Raw genomic sequence first — 26,549 nt, 5'->3', positions numbered from 1 at the left:
CCCGGGAGGGTTAGGTTTAGGGAGTGGGGGGGGTTAGGTTTAGGCACTAGGGGGAGAGGTCAGGGTTAGGCACCCCTAAGGGAGGGTTAACTTTACTTACCTGCCAGCATTTCATCCATTCGGGCTCACGTTGTCAGGATTTGAACCGGCGGCTAAACATTCGCCGGCATGACAATACCATTCCTCGTTTTAGTATTGTGGAAAATCACTATTAACGTACAGGCGGTGGAATACACACAGAACTTACGCAGAGCCAATGCATACTTTCAGTACATTAAAGCACATAATGCCAGTGAATCATACAATCTGCAAACAATGGCAGTAATGTTAATATACACCGTGGAGCATGATAAATAAAATATACCTATACAATCTATTAATATGTTAATGCACTCTGGAATGGTAGGTAACATCCAAATACACAGGCAGTGTATATATAATATATTAGTACATTAAGGCACTCTGGGTTGGCTGATGATGCTTAACTACACAAATAGCGCATACAATTGCATGTAAACATTTGGACACCCCTGGTCTAAGTGTACATATCACTGAATCTCTAAGTTAAATGAAGTTAACAACCTCTGCAGGGCACAAATTACAAGGTAAACTTAAGTATGACATGTTTCTGCACAACTACTGTTCATTTGATTAACTTATGTTCAAGGTCAGCGCCCTTACAGTGATTTATTTTTATAAAGCTTCATGACTGTACTCACTCACTAGGCCATAAATAAAGCCCAATGAAAACTGTTCCACACTTAAATAAATACTCTGAAAATGTCACACTTTCAGGATCTCCTCTCACCAACCATGGGGTCCGCTAAGGAAATAAGTGAGAACTTGAAAATAAAGTATTATATATTATTGATCGTTACATAGCATGAAAACACTAGTATGCTTGACGCATCATTCGCTAGCTATTGTTGCCTCCATGGAGCCCCTCTGTTGTATCTCTCTCTCTTAATGTTAGCTTCCCCTTTCCAGCCTAGCGCCCAACGCCCCAGTGTCTCTTCCCCTGGTTTCTCTACAAAACCTCATGCCACCCTGTCTCTCCAAAGCCTCATATCCCCCCCCACCCCTATGTCTACCCAGCATCATGCTCACTCCCAGCCTTCTGACCCATGTTTTTGTTTTCTCCCATCTCTATCCCCCCACCCCGAAACACACACCTGTCTGCCTCTTGGCTCTCTCCCTTCCCCATCTTTCATCTCTGTCCCTCTCACCCCTTCTTTTCCATCCCTATCCAGCAAAACCTAATTTCTGTCCCCCTTTTCCGGTCCTGTTCTGCTAATGTGTTTGGGGGGGGGGGGTTCCTGCTGGGTCAGCAAATAATGGCGGTGTGGGGGGGCCCACCAACTCTTGGTGCTGACAGAACCCTGGTGCAGGCAGTGCTGACTCTGTGTGTGTGTGTGGTTGGGGGGTAACACTATGTCAGTCTAGCCGCTACTGAGGGGTCTCTACTCTGCAGCTGTGGGATAATTTAGGCTGCGTGTATTACCAATGATTAGACATAGAAGCTGAGGGCAAATGGTTGAGGACCAGGCAAAAGATCAAGATAATCCCCCAAAAAAACTGGTCAGACATGTTAACCAGAATTTGCATATGACTGCAGAGGGCCTGCAGCAAGCATTAGCCACACTTGATTTATGATCCACATTAAGGCACTGATAACACAAAAATGATCTGCATGAAGAGTTATTCAACAACATCAATGCAAAAGCCAAGGTCTGTAGTATGAAAGCAGTCATTTAATGTGTCAAATATTTGAAACACAGTGCTACTGACTGATCAAACAAAAAATGAATACATTTTTGTTCACAGCCACAATAAATAAATCAGAGAACAGGTGAAGCATGTGAATAAAATAACAACTTGCCAGCCATTAAGCATGTGGCTGGATCCAATATGCTTACGAATGTGTAGCCAAAAACAGATTCAACTACCTATCAACAAATCCTAGCAGATAATGTCCCCGAGCCAGCGTGGAAATGAGGTTGGGGATCTCAGCAAGACAATGATGCTAAACATACCTGAAAATTAGAGAGGAGCGACTTGGTATGTGCTGGGATATTTACGCCAAGTTTGGATCAGAGGGCCTGATTCAGAGCTGCTCGTAAGCGGCCGCTCGTTCGCTCCGAGCGATGTTCGCACAACTGCGCACGCGTATGGGTTGTAATGCGCATGCGCCAACCAGTCATTGCGGTCGGAAATCGAGCGGTCGCAAAATAGCGAGTGCCTGCTAATTTGAGTGACAGAATGAGGAGTTTGTGGGTGGTAACAGGGGAAGGTGCTTGAAAACGGGGAGTGGAGATCCGAACGCAGTCGTGCCAAACGGTCAAAACGGGCATTTTAAGGGTGTGCATAATTAACAAAGCAGCGTCATCGACCACGTCACTTGGTTGTCTCTTAGCCTGAACTGTTCGCATGATTGCGGTAGGATAAACCTACCCCAAGCACTGCGAGCAGTTCAGATGCCTTTCGATGTACTCGATTAATCAAATAAATAGCGGAGATGACGTATGATGCGAGCGGCCAGGGGGCGTCTTTACAAAGTAGCGAGCGCATGTTTCGTTCGCTCGCTCAGACATAGAGGCGTCAACAGAACGCAAAGAGCGAGTGCTCAATTTAAATAGCCGGCCCCTTTTTCTGACCGAGCGAGCGCAAATAGCGTCCGGCTCTGAATCAGGCCCAGAGAACAAGAGAACACATCTTTCAGAGCCCACACGTCATCTTTATGATAATCCTGATTCTCACATGGCTGGGATCCATAACATGTGAGATCTGGGATTTCCGTAAAGTTGGCATGTGGGCTCTGAAAGATGATGCGTGTCCATGTTTTTGGATCTGAATTTGGTGGGAAGACCTAAAAAAAAAAAATCTGCTTGTCTCTAATTTTCAGGTAAGTTTTGAAAAATATTAAACGATTTTGGAATGGCCTATACAGTCTGAAGACTTTATAGGGGAAATCCAATTAATGTCTTGGCCTTGATGTGCTGATCTGGAATGCACATTGCTAGTTTTTCCTCGGACCACATAGAGGTGCACAGAACAACTAGCGATGCCAGCCTACAGTAATGGGCAAATATGTGCGCAGCTGAACATAAGGGATGTTCTACGGCACCCTGTCTCTAATTGAATGGGCCCCTAATTTTATCTGTTTGAAAGACATCTAGTTGGCTGCAAAACATTTGCAAGCATCGGTTAATGCCAAAGGAGGTGTTACCAAGTACTACTGGCCTAACAGGGTGCCAAAAACCAAATGCATCCTTTTAATTTTATTTTAATCTATTGAATATTCAGAAGCATGTTTATGAGATTAAGTGAAATATGCAAGTTTACCAGGAGTGACCAAATGTTTGCATACAATATATTAGTAGGTTATTGCACTCTGGCCTGGTGGATAATAAAATCAAAGACCTGTTGACAACGGACGTGAAGAGTTTGTTCTTTACAGCCTGGAGGAGGTCAGAGTGCAGGAGGTTTTGACACAGGCAGAATGTACACCTATTGCAGGTGCAGAGGCAGCGTAGTCGGGCGTGACTGCGGAGACACACAGAAGATACATGTTCAGAATGTGCCACTGCTTTCTACATGTACAGAATAGGGCAAATGTGTCCCGGCTACATCCAATGAGCACTGAGTGTTCCAATATTGTAATGCCACATATCCAAGGCCGACTCATACACTTTCATTACCATGGAGATGTATGTACATTACAGGCAGTTAATGTCACTTTTAGAATAATGAATACCCGACACTTTAAAATAAAAGTATTTAAAGGACAACTAAACCCAGACACAAATGTTTATAAATGTAGCACGGGACTAAAATGTACACTAGTTTTTCTTACTCTAACTATAAAAAAGTGTAATGGAGTATTTGCTTATACTTTCACCATAAGCAGGTGAAACTACAGCTCTGAACATAGGGTGGTGGTGCAGGGCAAGAACTTCAAACCACTGTACGTCTGTATTAAACCCGTTATTTATGAGACTGCCCATAATGCAATCTCCAGCTTCTGAACTAGCTCAGAAAAAGCAATTTCTTTAAAAAAAAAAAAATGTCCAATTTTCTAAAGCCAAAAGAATGGGGAGCAAAATACAGATTTATCGTAAGTTATTTAAGGTATGTTATAAATTGTACACTACTCTATTTACATACGCTTTAAAAAAAAAAAACCGGAAATATCACTATTATCCAAATATCAAAAATCATGACCATGTCTCGTAAATCCTTTCAAAATCACTTCGCTAACACTACCCAGATTCCCAATTTTCTTTTGTATAAATAGCTTGTGAGCATTGAACAAAAAAAAGAAAAGAAAAATAATTAAATGTGCTCTCCTAACCTACAGAATATCTGGAGGTATAATTGCAATGTGCAGGAGTTTAAACATAAACAACAGCTACAGTTAAGGCCCCCATACATCAGCAATCGATTGTGGCAATTCTGCAATCGATTGTCTATAAAAATCTGCAACGAATGGGCTTCACAGATTACAACCAAAAAGTGATGGAATTGTTAAATCAGATTGTCCAACATGTTGGATTTCACAGATGGATTGCGGCTATAAATTGCTAGTGTATGGACATGATCAGCAGATTTGCAGACCGTTACCAGTAAAATGATGGGCCTTTCAAGACTGGCAGATCTGTGTTTGCTGTAATCGATCTGCAAATCACTGAAAAAGATCTGCAATGTATAGGCGCAGATTGCTAGATTGGGAAATCCTAAAATCGGGCAAATAATCTTCAAATTGTTCAATTGCGGTTTTCAGATTGCTGATGTATGGGGGCCTTTACTGCCAGCATCATTCCGATTTTGACTGAAGTGCACTTATCCCTGTTCCAGAATTTCAGTGCATTCAGCTGTGCACTGCTGTTATTCCCTTTCCAGAATGGGGGGAAAAAACTTCAACCATTTTGAGAACAGATGATTGCAATTGCTTTTCTATATCTCATCTAGTAAAACAGTGAGAAGACATGCAACCTACAAAGATTACACAAAATGATTTGTGATTAATATGTATCAAGCTTTTGTTTTCCATAAAATTGTGTAAAAACTGTAGTTTCTGCATAATCTTATGAATTGTAGCTATGTACTAATAGCACAATGCAGGATGTGTCAGAGAAAGTGCTAATTAGCACTGCGGATTGCAGCCCCCATTATTATCAATGGTGACTGCAATCTCAGCCCTATGTACAGTACCAAACTCCAAAAGATAAACAGGGTCATTCCATGGAAACTCACATTACAAAGTGACATAGCAAACAATTAGCAATTTCTGTATACAGTTTTTTTAAAGCATGACCTGTCTTATTATTTTCTCAATAAATAAAATTAATTTCACATAAATTCCTTTTGCTGTTGATAGCCATGGATATATACTTGCTATGCCACTTTGTAACATGAGTTACTATGGATGACCCTACAGGTGGGGCTAATTATTTCACTGAGAATATCTGTAACTCATGTACAGTACTGTTAGGAGTCACTGAGGACTGGAGTTTGGAAACACTTTGTTACAGTGTGTAACTGATTCCAGGATAAATCTTGCTTGGCATTTTTGACCCTATAATAATATATAAATCAGATGATATTTTTGTGTAACACACAAATATGGGTGATGGTAGTGGTTAGTTCACTATTAATAGAGATTTGCCATAAGGTAATAAAAAAGGTCCAAGCAATTTGTTTCATTAGGCTAAATTTAAAAAAAAACGAAAGTTTCTTCTGTGACAAATGTGCTATATAAAGAGATTATAACAAGGAACACAATTCTAACCCTAAACTGTTACATACATATTACATAAATTGTATTACAGGTTTAGTCGTCCTTTAATCAGAATTGTGCATGGATGTAGCGGCTGTGTGTGAGACATACTGTAAATGGGATGGTGATGCTTCCTGCATTAGAAAACATAATACATGCAATAATGTCAAGTCCACTATACGATTGAGTGGGAGGATCAGACAATAGAGAATGGCATGCTCAGGACAGGCCACAAGCCAATATAAAGGGCCATGCAACAAACCACAGATATCTGTGACTGTCTAATAACCCTTAGCTGTCTATTAGGGCAATAGCATCAGCCCCTGTGTCAGAGAAAGGGTTAGATCTGTGAACAACACACAATAAATCCAACAGACAGAACATCAGGTTACAATACTGCAAAAGACAAAAGCAGGAATTGGGATAAAAGGGTAAATTATATAACATAAGTTGTGCAGTCCCCATTTATACTGGCTGTTGTGGCCATACAGTTTTTTTCCTCACAATGCTGTGCGTATGGTGTGTAAAAAATACTATGATGATTGAAATCCTCTGCTCTGACTGCCAATTACTAAACTGCCGACTGTGTCATATATTACTGCTAAAAGGGCAAATTATTGACTCAAGCCAGAAAGACATTCACTCCAAAAAAATTGGATTTCTTACTTCCTTTTCTTTCAGCCCATTGGGGAACACTGGGGAATGCTGGGTTATAGTGGATGTAGGAGTACTGGGCAATAAAACTTGTCTGTGCCCCATGGCTGCCAGGAGCTAATCATTTATGTTTAAACAAGCCCCACAGAATAGGATAGTGCAGAAGGAACAGGGAGGAAGAAAAGAATGTACTCATGAAACAAACAACCACCAATTTAAGAGCCTAGCCTGAATCACCTCCTCAAACAACCCCTTCACTCTAAAGGGGATGTAGTTAGAATCCTGACGCACGAGAAGCTGTCTGACGGAATCTGGGCGTCGAAATCCCGACTTTGTATTTAGACGCCTATCTTTAGTACAGACACCTATCTTTAGCCCGACCACTGAATCCTGACAGACGGCTTCCCGAACAAAGGTAAGTGGGAAGTGTTAGCTGTTAGCCGCAGGTGGGATGGGGTGGTTATGCACCACCACGGGAGTTTTTGGGTTAGATACCCCTAAGGGAGGGGGGAGAAGGGTAGGGTTAGCATACTTGCCTGCCCTGTCGGGATTCTGCTGTTTCGGGCTTCCGGCATCAGCATTTCACACAGCGGCTCTAAAGCTGGGTACAAATTAGGTCCACAGCTCAAATGGGCAGGCATTTAAATCTGCTGCCCAATTGAGCTGTCAATCACTGCCGGGTGCCGCAGCATGTGTACGTGTGATCGCAGGTCGCCTGTACACACTAGCAGATGGCCGATATATCATTCAGATATGTCGGCCATCTGCTGTGCCTTCACAGCAGATCAGATATGTCTGTGAGCGACGTCGTTCACAGACATATCTGCTGTACACACCCGGCGATATACTATAGATATATCGCCCGTTCAAACGAGCGGGCGAGATATCTATCAGTGAAAGTTCAGGAAGAGCGCGCCCCTTATCAGGAAATAATGTGGTATCACTTTTAAAACAAAGTACTTGTTATCACAGTCTCGAGTTCATAGTTGTGAGGTCTTTCTGGTTCCAATACTTGATGTAGAATGTGAGAGCACATTGTGACTACTTCTTAGATAAGGAGTATACCGGCAGTTGGAGAGGGCAGACAGAGGCTTCAGGAGTCCTGGGAGGCACGGCAGAGGCGGAGATCGGGACGGAGGTTGTCAAGTTAGCCTGGCTGTTGAGGCGGTTCTTGGTTATGCAGGGGCCCAAGTCAGTCGGAGTTAGGAGGAAGCATCTGGGGCTTTAGAAGTCCGCAGGAACCCCTTAGAGTGAGGTGCAGTTGGATACCACAAAGTTCCAGTAATGCCTGCTGAAGTCCACAGGCCTTGCATCTAATTCTGTTCTGCCTCTCTGAGTGCTAATAATCAGGATGCATGCGATGTGCGAATTCTGAAGTGTCGAGTTTGGCATGTTGCACAGGAAGGTCTAATTCGGAGTTGCACACTGTGATAACGCAAGCAGTTGCCTTATGTTTTAAGCTGCGCATGCAATTCGCACATGGCATGCATCCTGATTATTTGCAAACAGAATTAGATGCAAGGCCTGTGGACTTCAGCGGGCATTACTGGAACTTGGTGGTATTAGACTGCATCACCAGGAACCGCCTCTCAACAGCCAGGCTGGCTAAACAACCTCCGTCCCGATCTCCGCCTCTGCCTCTTCCTAACACTCCGTAGTTGGCTGCCGAAAGGTCTACAGTCCCTGCTGTCCGCCGCGATGCGCTGAAGCCTCCATCTACCCTCTCCAACTGCCGGTATACTCCTTATCTAAGAAGTGATCACAGTGTGCTCTCACATTCTACATCAAGTATTGGAACCAGAAAGATCTCACAACTAAGAACTCGAGACTGTGATAACAAGTACTTTGTTTTAAAAGTGATACCACATTATTTCCTGACAAGGGGCGTGCTCATCCTGAACTTTCATTTGTATTCAGACTAATCTGGTGTCTTTGTGGCCTTCACCATTAGGATTTGAGCAGCATCCCGTTGGTTTATTGGCACAACCAGCACTCACTTTGTTTTTTGATATATCTATCAGTGTGTACCCAGCTTTAGAATCATTGTTTCAACAGTTATGCTGGTAATGCCAGCTGCTGTAAACTCCGAATTTTCCTTCTTTAGCAATCTTGGGAAGCATCGCCACTGGTGGGAACAAGTAAATAGTTTGAAATCACCAAGGCCACATCACCCAAGAACTGTAAGGCATCCTTAGAATGCTCCACCAAGGTAAGCACTGTTCTATTGGTCTATAAGTCCTCCAAGCGATCCATCCATTTGTCCAAGCCTTGTGCGTGGGACCTAGAACAGTTCTGCTGCGCCAACACTTGGGTGACCAGATCTGGAAAGGAGGAAATAAAGCTGTGCTTCACCGGACACTTAAATAGAGAAGTATTGCAAACTTTACAGGATGTACAGTGCCTGGAACACTGTCCAAATTGAGAAGTATGTCGCCCCAAAGTTTCATCCTCAAACTGACAGGAAACTTCAGAATTTCAATCGGGTGCCACTTTATCCGCCTGATGAGATGAAGAATCAGAATCTGACTCATCACAAGCTTGACATTTACATGTGTGGAAAATAGCCAAGACATTTAAAGATAATTGCACAAAAAGAGATCAATCAAAACCTGCACAGATGAGGCAACAATTCTGACCCAAGACTCCTCCTGAACAGCTGCAAAACAAAATAAGGACTTCTGGCGACTCGGATGCACTCCTGAAACAGTTGGGGGAAGGGTACTAGACACCCGCTGAACAAGCCAATCAAGGGAATCACCCTTGGACCTGGATGATCCCACCAAACTGAATGCAGTACTACCCTAGCAAGGGAGACGCCTGATCCCCAGGCTGCGTAAATGACAGCAGCACCTGATTGTTTGCTAGTAATTTAGCGTAGTAGTTGGGGCAAGTAACTCTTTCAAGAGGAGTAACTCCCTAGCCTTTGATTTGATATGGCATGACAGAGAATCAGTCAGCCAAAGGACAATAGTAGAACACAATCGGAAAAATAAAAGTGACCCTGCAAGACAGTCCACAAAACCCAGTAAATCTTAGGGAACTAATCACTGCTAAACCTGGTATCTTACAGTAGACAGGGTACAGAAAGAGAGTTCGCTGTAACTGCTAAAATGACTTCTGTTTCTAGCAGGTTTTGGTACACAGTAGGAGAGCCAGGCAAAAAAGGAGACGCAAGAGAGAACTCCCCTCCCCCAAAGGACCCAGTCTCCAGATGGCAATAAGGATGGTCCTTCTTCCATTTCAGTTTCTATTGGGGCCTTTGAGGTCTGTAGTAAGCCCCATCTGCCCCAGCCCCTAGATTACACTGGAGAACGTACCCCCTTTATCTGGAGCTCTTTGTGGCTTGTATGAAAAAGCTCAACCAGAATGTGGGAGAGGTTTTACTATCCTTGCAGTCATCCTCTCAAGACTACGAAGATTGCATTCCAACGTTTTCCACCATTCCCCAATTTTAAGATTTTAAAACGTTATCACTTCTATTCTTCTACAGTCTACACTGTATTACATAGAGTACCCGACTGAGCCATCAGAAGGTACGAAGCTAAATTATCCTTTTATACCGATTCTTTATTTACAGCTTTCCATTAATTCCTGCTTTTCTAGACCATGCAGACAATAATTACATGACAAATTTTAAAGCCTCCTTTACAAAGCAGAGACAATAACAGATATTAACTATGAAACAAACTGCAGATTACATATACTATGAAGTGACCTATTTACAGTACACAGTCAGAGAACAGACAAAAGGAATACACAGAATGAAATCTGTATGGCGAGGGATTCCGCGCACTGGGAAAGCGGCCATTAAATAGCTACAAGCCACTTTTAGAAAGCAAGGTTAAATTTCTGATATTGTAGGTACTGTGCCCTTAATTATTTACTTGAATACACTAATTGGAACTAAATTCCGTATTACTTATTGCAGCGTATGCTATTGAATATGTAGAAAACACTTAATTATCAATCTCCAACAGGACGGAATCCTTGGGCAGTTGTACATGAGGTGAGGGAATTTACCCTCATACTGGACCTTTTCCAACTAGAGGTAGTAGAATATGAGAGATGTAAGGCCAGGGTAAATGGGAGGTTCTTTCCTTACCTGCATTGTACCTGCTCTTGTCTGAGAGCAATACTATTCTATGACGGAGGAGGGAGAATTTGGATAAAATAGTTTATCGTTGGAGAAAAAAAAAAAAAAAAAGGTGGTGTTTTTTGTCCTTACCCGTTAAATCCTTTCCTCCGAGTCCATGGGGGCCACTGGGAAACATGGGTATAGAGTGGAGCAGGGGAGCCTGGGCACCAATTGGTTAATCTTTTTTACCCAGCAGCACAAACTCCCTCTTCCCTATAGCCTGCCCCCTCAGCCAGAGAGCCAGTTTAGTTAACAAGCACAAGGAGAGGGAGAAGGAAAATAGGTGAAGTAAGACCGGCACGCATACCTCAAGCACACTGTCAGCCATTGAGAAGAGAGCCAGAAAAGATGCACACATAAAAAAAAAACTCCAGCCAGGGGCATATGGGTGGGTTCCTAGGGTCCCCCCATGGACGCAGAGAAAAGCATTTAACAGATAAGGACAATAATCCCCTTTTCTCCATCATCAATGGAAAACAGTGGGAACCATGGGACGTCCCAAAGCTCAATACCCTATGCCCAAACCCAGCATCCGAGGCCCTGTAAAGCTGCTCAGCAGAGGTGCCACACGCCTATCCACCCTCTGATCTGGCGGAATGAGCACACATCGAGGCCAGTTGGTCCGCCAAAAGGTAGCCATGGTGGATAGTAAAGCGAAGCCAGCGAGTCAAGGTCGGTTTGGCGGCTGGCAAGCCACATTTGTTGAAGTGGTAAAGGACACCGATGGGGATCAAATTTCCGGATATCCTGCATCCTATACACATAAACACGAGGGCCCGAAACACATTTATGAAGGCTAAATCCGGAGAAAAGTCAAGAACAGAAAAGAAGGGTATCACAATTTCCTGATTAATGCGGAAACAGGACATGACCTTCAGAAGGCAGCCAGGGAACGTCCTGAGAACTGCTTAATCCGGGTGGAAGATAAGGAAGAGAGAGCAATGGGACAAGGCACTCAAAATTGATAGTTGTTGGGCTGAGGCAATGTCGAGTAAGAGGACTATTTTGAAAGTAAGCTAACAAAAGTCCACCATTTTCAAAGGCTCGTGGGAGGAAGCCTTGCGGGCCATCAACACAAAAGACAAAACTCACGGGGCCACCGAAGAAACAGACGGTGGTTGAAGGTTAACCACATCTTGTAGAAATGTTTGGGCATACGACAAAGTGGCAATCTTTTTTGAAAGAGAACAGAGAACATGGAGATCTGAACCTTAAGGGAGGAAAGTCGAATACCCAAATCCAATCCCAGGACCCGAGACAAACGATCAACCTGAGGATTGACACAGCGGACCACACACCAATCATAGTAGGTCTGCCAGACTCAGCGATAGATCCTAGCAAAGGTTGGTTTCCGAGCATTACGCACAGACTTTTTAATGACCGATGCGTAGAAACCTTTTTCCCTTTGGATAGATTTCTTAAGAGCCACCATGTCAAAGCATCTGAGGTCTGAGTGCAGACGCCCAACCCTGAGACAGAAGGTCCGGCCGGAGAGGGAGATGCCACGGGAGTCTATGGACAGCTAGAGAAGGTTGGCATACCAAGCTCAATGTGGCCAATCGGGAGCAACAAGAATTGTTAAGCCAGCCTCCAACTTCAGTTTGTGGAGGACCCACGGGATCAGAGAGATCACAGGAAAGATGTAGAGGAAAGGCAGGGTCCACTCCACTACTAGGGCGTTCACCAGAAAAGCTCACGGATCCCTGGTGCAGGAGCAGTATAGAGGAAGCTTGTTGTTGTGACGAGAGGAAGTGAAATTGGGCGTATTCCACCATGTCGAAGGTGGATACTAATGTGCGCAGGACTTGCATACGTAGATGGACACCCAGCGATGACGAAGGAAGATCGGAAGCTTGTCTTGCAATGCCATCTCTAGGGGGAGAACTCTTTGACTTTCGAGTCCAGCACGGCTCCCAAGTGAAGCATTTCCTGAGATTTATAGATTATTGATTTCTTCCAGTTGATCAGCCATCCGTGAGACTGAAGGAGGGTCACCCAGGCGCGCATGCAGAGGGGGTTTCCGAGTACCTAGAAACCCCCCTGGCCACCGATTTATCGCAGCCAGGGCCGTTTCTAGGGGCGGACTAGCCGTGCAATCGCTCAGGGCGCTCCGCCCTGCCCCTAGCTGTCAGTCTGTCACTTACAGCAGGCTGGTGTAGTGGTCACAGCGCTGCGCGGCTCGTCTCTCCTATTGCTGACTGTCCCAGCCCGTCCCCGGCCATTGATGACGCAGCTGACCAGCCGCTTGGCACGCTGAGGAGCAACTTCTTTAAGCCATGCTCGGACGCCAAGGAGCCCGGGCACAGTGGGTGCCATTTCTAAGAAGGACTGGGAGGGAGAGACGCCAGGCCACCGCCGGCCAGGCACAGGGGAATCCTGGCAGGCGGCAGCAGCAGCACTCAACCAGTCTCTCTCACAGTGAGAGCGAGAGAGAAAGCCAAGGGGCCTGACACTCTGCAGCAACATAAACATCTGAAAACAGTGTGTGGTATGTTCTGTGGGAGAGCAATGTGGTATGTTCTGTGGGAGAGCAATGTGGTATGTTCTGTGGGAGAGCAATGTGGTATGTTCTGTGGGAGAGCAATGTGGTATGTTCTGTGGGAGAGCAATCTGGTATAGTCCGTGTGGTATATTATTCGGGTGAGTAATATGTTTTTTTTTTTTTTTTTTCTCCTGTTTTCGGGGGGGATGGTACTGGTATTCAATCGGGAAACCGGCTGACGTAAGCCCAACAGCTGGCTTCCCGCTTGCTTTATCCTGGGGAGGGTCAAATGACAGGCGTCTAAATCTAGACGCCTGTCATTTTTCCGACGCCGGGTGCCGCGAGCTGACAGCTGCGGGGGGGAGATGGTTAGGTTTAAGGCACCCGGGGGGGACTTAGGGTTAGGCACCTTCCTGGGAGGGTTAGGGGAAGGGGGGGTTAGGGTTAGGCACCCCCGGGGGGAGGTTAGGGTTAGGCACCCCTCCAGGGGACTTAGGTTTAGACAGCGGGGAAGGGGGGGTTAGGTTTAGGCACTTAGAGGGTGGATTAGGGTTAGGCACGGGGGGGAGGTTAGGGTTAGGCACCCCTAAGGAGGGTTAGGGTTAGGTTAGTTTGTACTTACCTAGGGACGATCAGGATTTCCAGCGCTGTCGGGCTGACGCTGCCGGGATCTCTGCATCTGTCGGACTGAGCTGCCGGGAATCGAACTGCCGGCCATGCGTCAGCCGGTATTTCATACAGATTCCGATGGGACTGATGGTGTGCCTTAGAACAGGAATTGGGAAAACAGCAGTTGGTTTTGATGTCCGTAATGTTAATGTAATTTAGTCATAAAGGTAGACTCTTCGTTTTAGGCCACGCCCCTTATTGTGAGACCACACCCCCTTTCTGACGGCATCAGATTATATGGAAAACCCCCTTTCAAAATCCACTGTCACAGTTAGGTGAGATGGTACTGAAGGACATACGGGGACTGTGCTAGGAGAAGGAAATCGTCCAAGAAAAGAAGGATACGGCCCCCCCTTGTGCCTGAGATGCGCTGCTATTATTGCTATGACTTTTGTAAACACGCGAGGAGCTGTAGAAAGTCCAAACGGCAATGCTTAGAATTGGTGGTGGTCCTCCCGCACCGCAAACCTGAGGAAATGCTGGTGACCCAGACGTATGGGAATGTGCAAATAGGCATCCTGGATATCCAAGGAAGCCATGTAGTCCCCCAGTTTCATTGACAGAATGATAGAGCGAAGAGATTCCATCCAGAATTGTGGAACTCGTAGGTACATGATGAGCAATTTCAGGTTGAGGATCGGGCGGAAGGAACCATCCGGCTTCTGTACAAGAAACAGGTTTCTATAGAAAGCTGTTCGTCCTCCAAGTATGCAGCCAGAGCACTCGTCTGGCAGCTACTGCAAAGTCGGAACCTTGGAGGAAAGGAGGCTAGAGTCAATGGCCGCTTTCCCCATATAAATACTGTCCTCGCAAATCATGTCCACCCTGGATAGTAATTCAGATCGGTGGGTACCATTGTGAAGGCCTTCCCAAAGAGAGTCCGCCCAAAGAGCTAGAGCTTTGGCCATCCAAGTTCAAAATGCATTTGGATTATTGGAAAAGCATATTAGGGTGTGTCCAAGCCCCTGCCAGGAGATACTCCAATTGAGGAGAGGGAAGAAATACTGCCACCTCCTTTTTTTTTTTGTTTTTACAAAGGAGGTCCTGGTGTCAGAATCCTTAAGTAAGTGAGCAGACTTGACGTGACCAAAGCATTCACATCCACCTGGCAATGCGAGTCCTCTGGAACAGACAATGGGCCTGATTCAGCAAGGTTCACAATGCTAATAAGCGCATGCATCACAGTGTTTGAACCAGCCATTGCGATCGAGACTGCGATCGCAGAGACTACGCAAACCCATCGCAGAGTGATTGACAGGAGGTACTGTTTGGGGGAGGTGACAAGGGGGGGGTGTCGGCGAAATGCAGGCATACCAGTGTGGGGCGTGCATAAATTATCCACTGCGATGTCATATGCAGCATGAGATCTCACTGTGTACTGGAAGGTCAGCAATTTCTGAATAAGGTCTGACCTTGTGCACGTGAGGCTACAATGGAACTCGATGTTACCAATGGTTTTGCAGTCTTGCTAAGTATTACGGATGTGTCTAAGGTAAGGTGGACATCTTTATGTTGTGCTGCGACGGCATAGTGATTGTAGTGGATTAGCGAGACTGTGTGTCTGAGACTGAAGGAGGGTCACCCAGTTGCGATCTGTAATGAACCAGACCCTATGTTTCCACATCCGACTTCAGACAGCTCATCCTCGGGACACGAGGAGTTCCCTGACTCGGAGACGTTGCCTGAAAAAACAAGAGATATGGTAAGAACTTACCTTTGTTATCTCTGTTTCTACGAAGTCCATAGGGTCCACAGGGTTGACCTTGGGGTATAGCTGGATCTGGATCCACGGGCACCACGCAGTTAAAGCTTTGCTGCTCCCAGGATGCACTTGGGTCCGTCCTCCTCTATACCCCGCCCCGGCCACAGGCACCTCAGTTGGTAAGCAGCTAAGGCCGGAGGAGGAGACTAAACAGAGAGAAGGAAGACTGGAACACACAAGAAACCATACTCACAGAAATGGGAGACGGAAAACCGGTGACCAGCCACACAGCCCATTTGAAGCCAGGTGCGTCAGGGCGGGCGCCCTGTGGACCCTATGGACTTCGTAGAAACAGAGATAACAAAGGTAAGTTCTTACCATATTCAGGGTCCATAGGGGGTCCACAGGGTTGACCTTGGGGATGTCCCAAAGCAGTTCAACTAAGGGCGGGGATGCTCCTGTGCTGAAAGGAGTACCCGGCGCCCAAAGGATGCATCCTGAGAGGCGAAGGTGTCAAACGCATAAAACCTCAAAAACGTCTGAATTGAAGACCAAGTAGCCGCCTTACACAGCTGAACAGCGGAGGCGCCACGTCTAGCAGCCCAAGAGGGACCCACAGAACGAGTGGAATGAGCCTTAACAGAGGCTGGCACAGGTAAACCCTCCTGCGCATAAGCCTCACAAATAACTGAACGAAGCCAACGGGCTAACGTTTGCTTGTTGGCAGGCCAACCCCTCTTGTGAAAACCGAAGAGGACAAACAAAGAATCCGACTTCCTAACCGAAGCAGTCCGGTCCACATAAATTCGAAGTGCCCGGACCACATCCAAGGAAGCCTCACCAGCCGAAAGATCAGGTGACTGAAAAGCTGGCACAACAAGTTCCTGATTAATGTGGAACTTTGAAACCACTTTGGGCAAAAACTCAGGACGCGTGCGGAGCACTGCCCTGTCCTGGTGAAAAATCAGAAAAGGAGGGCGACAGGAAAGCGCCCCCAATTCTGAAACCCTCCTGGCCGAAGCAATTGCCAGGAGAAAAATGGTCTTAAACGTCAGCCACTTGAGCTCCACCGACTCAAGCGGCTCAAAAGGAGGACCCTGCAAGACCCTCAGTACCACCGTCAAGTCCCACGGAGCCACCGGAGGCACGAAGGGAGGCTGGATCCTGAGAACACCTTGGAAAAAGGTGTAAACATCTGGCAGTGTAGCAATCCGTCGCTGAAACCACACGGACAAAGCAGACACATGAACCTTCAGAGAGGCCAGGCGTAAGCCGAGGTCCAAACCCGATTGAAGAAATTCCAAGATTCTGGAAACCCGGAACACCTGCGGATCATAGTTTCTGGATTCACACCATTGAAAATAAGTGCGCCACACCCTGTGGTAAATCCGCGCGGAGGCAGGCTTGCGTGCCCTAAGCATGGTACCAATCACTGAACTGGAGAAACCCCTAGACCTCAAGACGGCTGTCTCAAGAGCCACGCCGTCAAAGACAGCCGACCCAGATCCGGGTAAAGGCAGGGCCCCTGAGACAACAGGTCCCGACGCTGAGGAAGAAGGTACGGAGCGTCGATGGAGAGGCACCTCAGATCGGAGTACCAAGGACGTCTGGGCCACGCCGGAGCCACCAGCACGAGCGTGCCGCCTTCCTGCTTGAATTTCCGCAGAACCCGAGGAAGTAAGGATATCGGAGGAAACAGATACGCCAGGTGAAACGTCCATTTCACCGACAGAGCGTCTACCAGACAGGCGCCTGCGTCTCTTGTCCTTGACCCGTAAACGGGCAACTTGTGATTGTGACGGGAGGCCATCAAGTCCAGCTCCGGCAGCCCCCACCTGTCCACGAGTAGCTGAAACACCTCTGGGTGAAGCGACCATTCCCCGGGATGCACATCGTGACGGCTGAGGAAGTCCGCCTCCCAATTGAGGACTCCGGGAATGAAGACTGCCGAGATCGCTGGAACGTGACACTCCACCCAAGCAAGAATGCGAGACACCTCCGACATTGCTGCCCGACTGCGAGTTCCCCCTTGGTGGTTGATGTACGCCACCGTGGTGGCGTTGTCGGACTGCACCTGAACCGCCCTTCCGTGAAGAGCGGGGCCGGACGACTGCAGGGCCCTGTACACAGCCCGCAGTTCCAGGATGTTGATGGGGAGAAGTGCTTCTTCCGCGGACCAACGACCCTGAAGCGATAATGAGCCGGTCACTGCCCCCCAACCCCGAAGACTGGCATCCGTCGTGAGCAGGACCCAGTCCGGGATCCAAAAGGGGCGCCCCTTGACCAGATGCACCGTCTGAAGCCACCAAGCCAAAGACTGCCGAACCTCCGCGGACAACACCAGCATCTGAGAGCGGATCCGGTGAGGTAACCCGTTCCATTCCGATAGAATCAGCCCCTGCAGGGGCCGGGAATGGAACTGGGCAAATTCCACCATGTCGAATGTCGACACCATGGACCCCAGAACTCTCATAGCTGAATGGACCGACAGGCGGCAACTGCTCAGGCAACTGTGTATCCGCAGCTGCAGGGAGGAGACCTTCTCTGGAGTCAGGAAAATCCGCTGCTGACGAGAATCCAGCAGGGCTCCCAAATGAACCATCCGCTGTGATGGAATCAGGGAGGACTTCTTCCAGTTTATCAACCACCCGTGTGCTTGAAGACAAGCAATGGTCAGGTGGAGATGTCGAAGAAGCACCTCCGGGGAGCTCGCCAGCAGCAGAAGATCGTCCAGGTACGGCAACAGACGTAGACCCTGACCCCGAAGGTGGGCAGCCATAACCGCCATCACCTTGGTGAACACCCTCGGAGCCGTGGAAAGGCCAAAAGGCAACGCCCGAAATTGGTAGTGATGGTTCAGGATAGCAAACCTCAGATACCGCTGATGTGCCGGTGCTATGGGCACATGGAGATAGGCGTCCTGGATATCGAGGGAGACCATATAATCCCCGGGTTCCATCGCCAGAATGATGGAACGTAACGTTTCCACCCTGAACCTGGGAACTTTGAGGTATCTGTTCAGAGACTTCAAATTCAGGATAGGGCGATGAGAACCATTGGGTTTCTGTACCAGAAACAGAGTAGAATAGTACCCCGTCCCGCGCTGAGACTGCGGAACGGGAACAATGACCCCTGCTTGTAGCAAGGATTCTATAGCTACCTGAATCTGACCAGCTTTGGTCTTGTCCAGAGAAGGACTCGTACAGAAAAACTGGTGGGGCGGCCTGAACCGAAAAGACAGGGCGTACCCCTGAGAGACTACTTCTCGAACCCAGGCATCCGTGGTGGTATTGTGCCAACACTGGGCGAATTGGAGAAGTCGGCCTCCCACTCTGGGGTCCCCCAGAGAGAGGCCCGTCCCATCAGGCAGCAGGCTTATCCTCCTGCTTGGAAGAAGGGCGCCGAGCACTCCATGCCTGCTTCTTGGGCTTGGGTGCGGCCTTGGTCGCCGAATGTCTCGGGAAGGACTGGCCCTTGGCCTTACCCTGAACCCGAAAGGACCGAAAGGCAGAGCTCCTCACTTTAGCCGGCGCAGAGGCCGAAGGGAGAAAAGCCGACTTGGACTTAGCCAAAGTATCCACTATTCTGTCCAAATCCGGACCAAATAGTAAATCACCATTAAAAGGCAAGGCCTCCAGACCCTTTTTTGAATCTGCATCAGCCCTCCAGGACCTCAGCCACAGGGAGCGCCGAGCAGATACCGCTGCAGCCGACACCCTAGAAGTGAGCAGGCTGGCATCCAAAGACGCTTCCCCAATATAGGAAGCTGCATCCCGCATCTGTCCCACTAACGCTCTCTGGATATCCGGAGCCTCATCAGGAAAGGTATCCTCCAAGGCATTGGCCCATGCCTCAATGGCTTTAGCCACCCAGGAGATAGCCATGGACGGGCGAGCCACCGCCCCGGAAAGAGAATAAATGGACTTTAAACAAGTCTCCACCTTCCTGTCCGTGGGATCCTTCAAAGAGGAGATAGACGGCAATGGCAACGTCGCGCTTTTGATCAAGCGGGTAACGTGGGAATCCACCGCCGGCGGAGTTTCCCATTTCCTGCAATGAGCTTCAGGAAAAGGATAGTTCGCCGCCAACCTCTTCTGTGGATGGAACCTCTTACTAGGTAATTGCCAGGCCGCCGCCATATGATCCGATAATTGATCAGACAGGGGGAACACAGTTGAGGTCACCTTGGCCTTTTTAAAATTAGGAAACTTCGACCTAGGAGCCGGCGCATCATCCTCAACATGTAGGATAGCCCGCACCGCCCTAACTAAGGCTGGAACATTAATGGAGGACTTAGCTTCCACCTCCTGCCCCATGACATCAGAGTCAGAGTCCTCATGGATTTCTCCATCATCTGAGGACACTTCCGAGTCCGACAACTGCGCAGCTAGTGAACTCACAACCGGACGTTTAGACACCCTTGGAGGCACATCACCTTGCAACATGGACTGAAACGCCGAGGATGAAGCCGCCAGACTCTGTACGGAGCTGGATAGAACATCCACCCAAGGCGGAGGAGCCGTCGGAGCAACACTCTGCAAAGGCACTACAGACTGACACGTCCCTGGGGAAGACTGCACATACACAGGCTGTCCCGAGTAAGGACCCACAGTCTGGGCCCCGGGGGAAGACCGCAACATTTGTGGAACCCTCGGGGAATGGGGGATGGTGGGCTGCGGTAACGCCCTAGAAGGGACCGCTGATGGGACCGATAACCGGTCCGCAATAGACGCCAGCACCTGTGAAAACATCGCCCAAGGAGGGTCCTGTGATACAGGGGGGTTGGAGGGGCCCGGTACCAGCTGGCACCGCCCGCACAGACCATCCTGAGATAAGTCCTCCCCATCAACTCCAGCAGCACAGCGTCTGCAGGAAAATAGCACAGGAGCCACAGAGCGCTCAGTCTCCTCATCCGACATGATACCGTAAATACACAAGAAATAGGTATCACCAGAGGAATTACGGTTTTAACACCCGCGCACTCACCAGTATGCGACACAACAGCCCAGATATGGTACTGTGTAGCACACAACAGTATGTGACTGACCCCACAAATACGTGTTTTATATAAGTGAGGGTCTCAGAAAAACGCCCTTCCCCCACACACCTGCCGGGCCGTAGGAGAAGGAAAGGGATAGTTATAAGCTGACAGTAAGGAGAATAAGTCACAGACAGGCAGCACTAGCAATAGTCACATACAATGCAGAAAAGTTATACTCACTGCACCTTCCGCTACAATCAACCGCCCAGATTCAGTGTCTGGGAGGGCTATAGCGCTGTGTACACTGTCCTTTAGCAGGGGAGAGGTACACAGGGGGACCGGTCCACTTGATACCGCCTGGGAGTCTGCGATGTGCCAGTAAAGATGGCTGCCGGAGACCTCAGAGGAGGAGTGGCCGAGAGATAAGAGCAGCTCAGCGACGCCAGACTCCTAGTTGAAAGGCGCGCTGAGCTGAGGGGAGGAGCCGCTAGACAGGGAAGGCTGCCTCCCCTGGCTAGCAATTAACCCCCGGGTTGCCGGTCCCGCTACCAGCCTGATACCCTGGTGGTCTAGCGGACACGCGGGGTATTCCTCAATTGAGGGGGAGCCCGCCGTCGCCGCTAGCGCCTCCGGTCTGTCCCCAGAGACCGGAGGCTCCTGACTGCATTGAAGTATCCGCGGGCCGCCGCACGCGGCGACCCGCGGCTTACCTGATCCCCGTCGCGTCCGGCAGCAGTCAAGGGAGTCCCCAGAGCCCGGCTAGTACAGGCTCTGGGGTCCCGCCGCGATCCCCAGAGCTGTACTGGCGTCGCGGCGCCAGCGGGGAGAAGGAGCGGCAGCGTGGACGTCCTAAAGGACAGTCTGATGCTGCCGCTCTAACAGTGTAAAAAAAGAAGAAAAAAATAAAAAATTTCTCTTTTAAAATAAAGCTATGGGGCTGCTCCTGCAGCCCCACTGCGACAGGGTGACCCGACTCCGGCCGGGCACCAACTAAAACTGAGGTGCCTGTGGCCGGGGCGGGGTATAGAGGAGGACGGACCCAAGTGCATCCTGGGAGCAGCAAAGCTTTAACTGCGTGGTGCCCGTGGATCCAGATCCAGCTATACCCCAAGGTCAACCCTGTGGACCCCCTATGGACCCTGAAGTAGAAAAAAGAGGAACAGAGGGGTCCTGTCTAGACAATTTTCGCGTAGACAGTTGATCAAGCCTTTGTTGTAATGAGGTTGATACCTGCACTACTAGACCCTGGATCTACTGAAACAAACCCTGTACCCATGCCCATTCGGGTAAGGCTGTTGTAGGAAAAGAATGAGTGAACTTAGTTTGGAACTGCAATAGACACAGCATAGTTCTGACAAGACATTGTGCGCAACACTGCAGCGCCCCTCCCTGGGGACTTTCGCTGCTTGACCTCTGGAGACATAGGTATGTGTTCCTGGAATACATCTATGTACACACTTAGGTATAATAACAAGTGTGGGCGTATTGGCGAAAATACACTGAATGTTTAAAGGACCATCTAGAAGAATAAGTGGTATCTTGCAGCATATAACCTGTAAGCGTAGTAAAACACTGAACTAATGGGCACCTTATAAACATATAAGTGTGTTCACCATCTTAACTACCCACTAACAGAGGTTATTGCAGAATTATGAAAGAAGAATAAGCAATGTTAAAAAGTGTAAAGAATAGTCACAGGTATCTAGATGTAGGCACACAGAAAAAAAAAAAACATTCAATGAAGGATAATGCAAATAATTGGCAAGGAGTGGTCAACAATCAAAACCCAACAGGGGAAGCGGTGGCGGGGGTGTTCATTGACACTGCCCCACTGCCCGCGCAGAAGAAAAATTTAACTAACTAAGCAGAGGCCTGCAGTAGCAGCCAATAAAAGTGTGCCCCCACTCCTCAGGCACCAAAACTGGCTCTCTGACTCTGGTATAGGAGAGTGTGAGCCTGTGTTGGTGGGCAAAAAAAAAATTAACTAGCTGGTGCCTAGGCTTCCTCTTTATACCCACGGTTGCAATTGTCCACCACGGATGATAGAGGAAAAAAGGGTTCACACATCAGTTACACAGGAAACTGAGACAGTAACATGCCTGACCAGGAAGTGGCAGGTAAACCCCAAACTCCTCATGTTTTTGAATAAAGCTAAATAATAAATGCTGCCAAGTTTGGGTAAGCACAAGTTAATCTTCTTTATCAGAAATATGGAAAACTTATGTATAAAATATATGGCTAAAATCTTGACCAAGCTATTTTCTCCCCACCTAATTAAATGTGTAATGAGGAAGATGTATGAACTTTCTACTTCTTTTACATAAATACAAAGGAGCACCGCTCTGAGCTACGTGTTTTTACAACTCACCCTCAACATGGAGCAAACACACTCCGGTGAGGGATGATCCCTGTTATGGTAATTCTAGTTGCTGAGTTATTGGAGACCATAAGGTTCTTCATGTCCAAGATGGTTGTAGAACGACTGTCTCCCAAACAAAAGTGTGTGAAAAGGGGCATAGATGGGAAAAACAGAGCAAGAGGTCGGCGGCACATGCTGCGGTGACAAAACAGCCAGGTAAAGGGGCATGCATTAGTTATAAAAGGGTGATGAGTAGATACACATTACTCACGGATACATGGACATCGTGGTCATCTTGATGAAGATCTCTCTGCTAGGGTTGTCAGCAGTGTTACACGTGAAGGCTTGGGGTGGAGGCATCTTGTGCTTTTTACAGAAGTCAGCAGGAGAGATACAGCTCTCCTGCTTCACTTCCCCGAGGTCGGATTTGGCTGCGACTATGAGGCAGGGAGTCCGGCTGTCCATGAAGTGTTGCTGTGCGGGGAAGGAGGAGAGTTATGATCGGAGAGAATCCAAGTCCAATATATGGGGAGCTAAAGAAGGACATGACTATAAGACGAGGGTAAATAGTACTTTCCTCATCTTCAGTAGTGCAGCAGAAGAGTGTCCTCTAGGGTATCTGGTCAAATAGTTGACAGTAATTTTGTCGACATTCAAAATGTCGACATATTTCAACATGTCAACAGGCACCATATCGACATAATTAGAATGTTGACAGGCTCACAATGTCCACATCTGAAATGTCGCCATATGATATCTCGACATTCTTAGGATGCCCACGGTTAGAGTTAGGCATCACCGGGAGGGTTATGCTGTGGGGAGAGGTTGGGGATTTAGGGTTAGGCACTAGATGGAGGGTTAGGGATTACAACAATCCCTGGAACATCATCATCGCCGCTGGAACTGCTTCTTACATGACCGCCGCAACCCGGAAGAAAACGCTGGAGCTGCTGCCGATGGGAGAAAATAAAAAGCCACTAGACCACCAGGGAAAGTTTGTCTACAGTTCAGCATTGTGGACATATCATCCATGTAGATATGGTAAATATCGACATGGTCACTTTCCACATGTTGACAGTTTGACCATGTCGACACTCGCATGTCAACCTGATGAATGTCAACATGATGACTGTCGACCAATCATATCACACCTGTCCTCTATGTCTAGCTTTATATGCTCTGATACAAAATAGGCTTTGAATGGAGTAGAACAAAGCGTTTCCCACTACTTAATTCAGACCTGATCACATCAGGGCCTTAGCTGTAGACAGAGAACTAGTGGCCAGAGCAGTGTAGATGATAGGAGATGCAGGACAGGTTAATGCGATATTCACTCTACAAGAGCACATATAGCAATCATTTACAGTTAGGATAGAAAAGGGAGCTTGTTATAGCACTTTACAAACCTTAAATATTCTGGCGCAATATTCAAAGGACTTGGGGTTAGTAATATCATAGACCAGGCAAACAACATCACAAGTGGTATCAGCAGGAGACAAGGCCTCACACTCTGTGACATGATGCAGCTGAAAGACAAGTCCATTATTCTCAGTGAGGAGAAGAAGGGGAGAATCAGACAATAAAAATATATCATACACTACCCAGTGGCGTAACCAGGGCAGGGCGAGTGGGGCACATGCCCTGGGACCGCCACCGGCCACGGTATCGGGCCGCCCTAGTTAGCCAGTGTAGCGCCGACCGCAGTGAGTGCAGTCAGTGCTACACATTTACACGGGACCGGCGCTAGGCTTCCAGCGCCGGTCCTGTGCTGCACAGCCGAGCCCCTTCTCTCCCCCTGAGCGCTTGCCCAATAGCGCCAGGAGGAGGGTGGCAGGCGGGCTCAGGCTGTGCCAACACACACATCTCTGCCAGCGCTGGCGGCGATGTGTGTGTTAACCAGCAGCCAATGAGAGTCAGATGACTCTCATTGGCTGCTGCTGCTACTGCACACACATCACCGCCGAGCGGCAGCGATGTGTGTGTGAATCAGCAGCCAATGAGGTCAGACAGACTGTCATTGACTGCTGCTTCACACTCATCTCCACCAGCGCTGGCGGAGATGTGTGTGTTAAACAGCAGCCAATAAGAGTCAGATAGACGCTCATTGACTGCTGCAGGCCCACTGAAAGAGTCGTCTCCCTTCTGGATCCTGCAGTGGGTAATTGGAGAGACGTCTTGACGTCATGATGTCTCTCCCATAATGCAAAGCGCGCCAGCCCTGGAGGACTGACGTGTGGCGGGAGCAGTGGCCGGAGCTGGAGCATGGATTCAGGTAAGTGTTTTTATTTATTTTTTATACTACTACTACTACTGGGGGCACCATTATTAGGGGGCGGGGGGAGATATTACTACTGGGAGCACCACTATTGGGGGGGGGGGGGGAGCTACTTCTACTACTGGGGGGGGAGGGGGAAAGATACTACTACTACTGGGGGCACCATTATTGTGTGGGGGGGAGCTACTACTACTACTGGGGGCACCATTACCGGGGGAGACCTCTACTGGCGGTGGGGCACTACTAGGGACTACAACTGGGGGCACTGTATCGGGAGGGGGAACCTCTACTGGGGACTACTACTGGGGGGGGGGGGGGGGGGGTGGTGGACTAGTACTGGGGGCACTATATAAGGGGCTTTCTTCTAGCGAACCCACTACTGGGAGCACTGTATAAGGGCACTGGATAGGGGGGATCACTACTGGGGGCCTGCTTAAAGGCACCGGATAGAGGGGATCACTACTTGGGGCCTGCATAAGGGTACCGGATAGGGGGATCACTACTGTGGGCCTGCATAAGGGGGACAACTACTGGGGGCACTGCATGGGGCGGGGACTAATGCTGGGGGCACTATATAAGGGACTAGGGGCACTGTACTGGGGGGACCAATACTGAGGGCACTAAATAGGGAGGACCACTACAGGGGGCCCTGTATAAGGGGCACCGGATAGGGGGGATCACTGCTGGAGGCCTGCATAAGGGGGGAGCACTACTGGGGTCACTGCATGGGAGGGAGGGGGGGGAGACACTACTGCTGAGAGCACTATATAAAGGGCACTGCATAGGGGGTACCACTACTGGGGGCACAGCACAGGGAGGACTACTACTGGGGGCACTATATAAAGGGGTACCACTACTGAGGGCATGTCATAGGGGGGACCACTACTGGGGGCACTGAATAAGGGGAACTAATGAGGGGCTGCATAAGGGGGACCACTACTGGGGGGACTGAATAAGGGGAACTAATGGGGGGCTGCATAAGGGGGACCACTACTGGGGGTACTGTATAAGGGGGCACTACTATGGGCCTGCATAAGGGTGACCACTACTGGGGGTACTGTATAAGGGGGCACTACTATGGGCCTGCATAAGGTGGACCACTACTGGGGGTACTGTATAAGGAGCACTACTGGGGTTAAGGTGCATATGGAAAGGAATGTTCAGAGTAACGATAAAGGGGTGTGTGTCATGTTGACACGCCCCATTTTCAAGTGACCACGCCCATTTTTTTTTTGCCGTGCGCGCACATAGAGGGGGCGCTCCATTTTTAAATTTGCCTTGGCCTCCAAATACCATAGTTACGCCACTGACACTACCCATAGTACAGCAATTACACAACCCAGAACGATAATATTTAATATGTTTGTATTCAAAGACATTTTCCAACAAGAAATATTAAAATACATTTCTGACCAGCTCGGACCCCTGAATTAGACGAAGCATACAGATATTTTGTTACCTGTGTAAATTACATTGATTTACAGATTTAGAGAGGGGGGAAACGTGGAGTAAAGTC

General features: G+C 48.3%; 1 protein-coding gene across 4 annotated transcripts in view; it reads right to left on the bottom strand.

Moving 5' to 3' along the window:
• The window catches only part of RHOT1 (ras homolog family member T1), an 89,493-nt gene that overhangs the window by 8,273 nt on the left and 54,671 nt on the right, over positions 1–26,549 (bottom strand). For 3 of the 4 annotated variants that reach the window (XM_088468566.1, XM_088468568.1, XM_088468569.1), the window contains exons 17-19: positions 24,165–24,284; positions 23,030–23,232; positions 3,421–3,543 (exon numbers count right to left, since the gene is read on the bottom strand). In XM_088468566.1, coding sequence (XP_088324692.1) covers positions 3,421–3,543; positions 23,030–23,232; positions 24,165–24,284 — 446 coding nt within the window. The remainder of the gene's footprint in view (positions 1–3,420; positions 3,544–23,029; positions 23,233–24,164; positions 24,285–26,549) is intronic. The other variant, XM_088468570.1, reaches the window with a different exon arrangement.

The sequence above is a fragment of the Taudactylus pleione genome, unplaced genomic scaffold (genome assembly GCF_031769625.1).
Source record: "Taudactylus pleione unplaced genomic scaffold, aTauple2 ptg000012l, whole genome shotgun sequence".
In the NCBI taxonomy this organism is placed as follows: domain Eukaryota; kingdom Metazoa; phylum Chordata; class Amphibia; order Anura; family Myobatrachidae; genus Taudactylus; species Taudactylus pleione.
The sequence above is the reverse complement of the archived record's forward strand: the minus strand, read 5'-3'. Positions and strand labels throughout refer to the sequence as shown.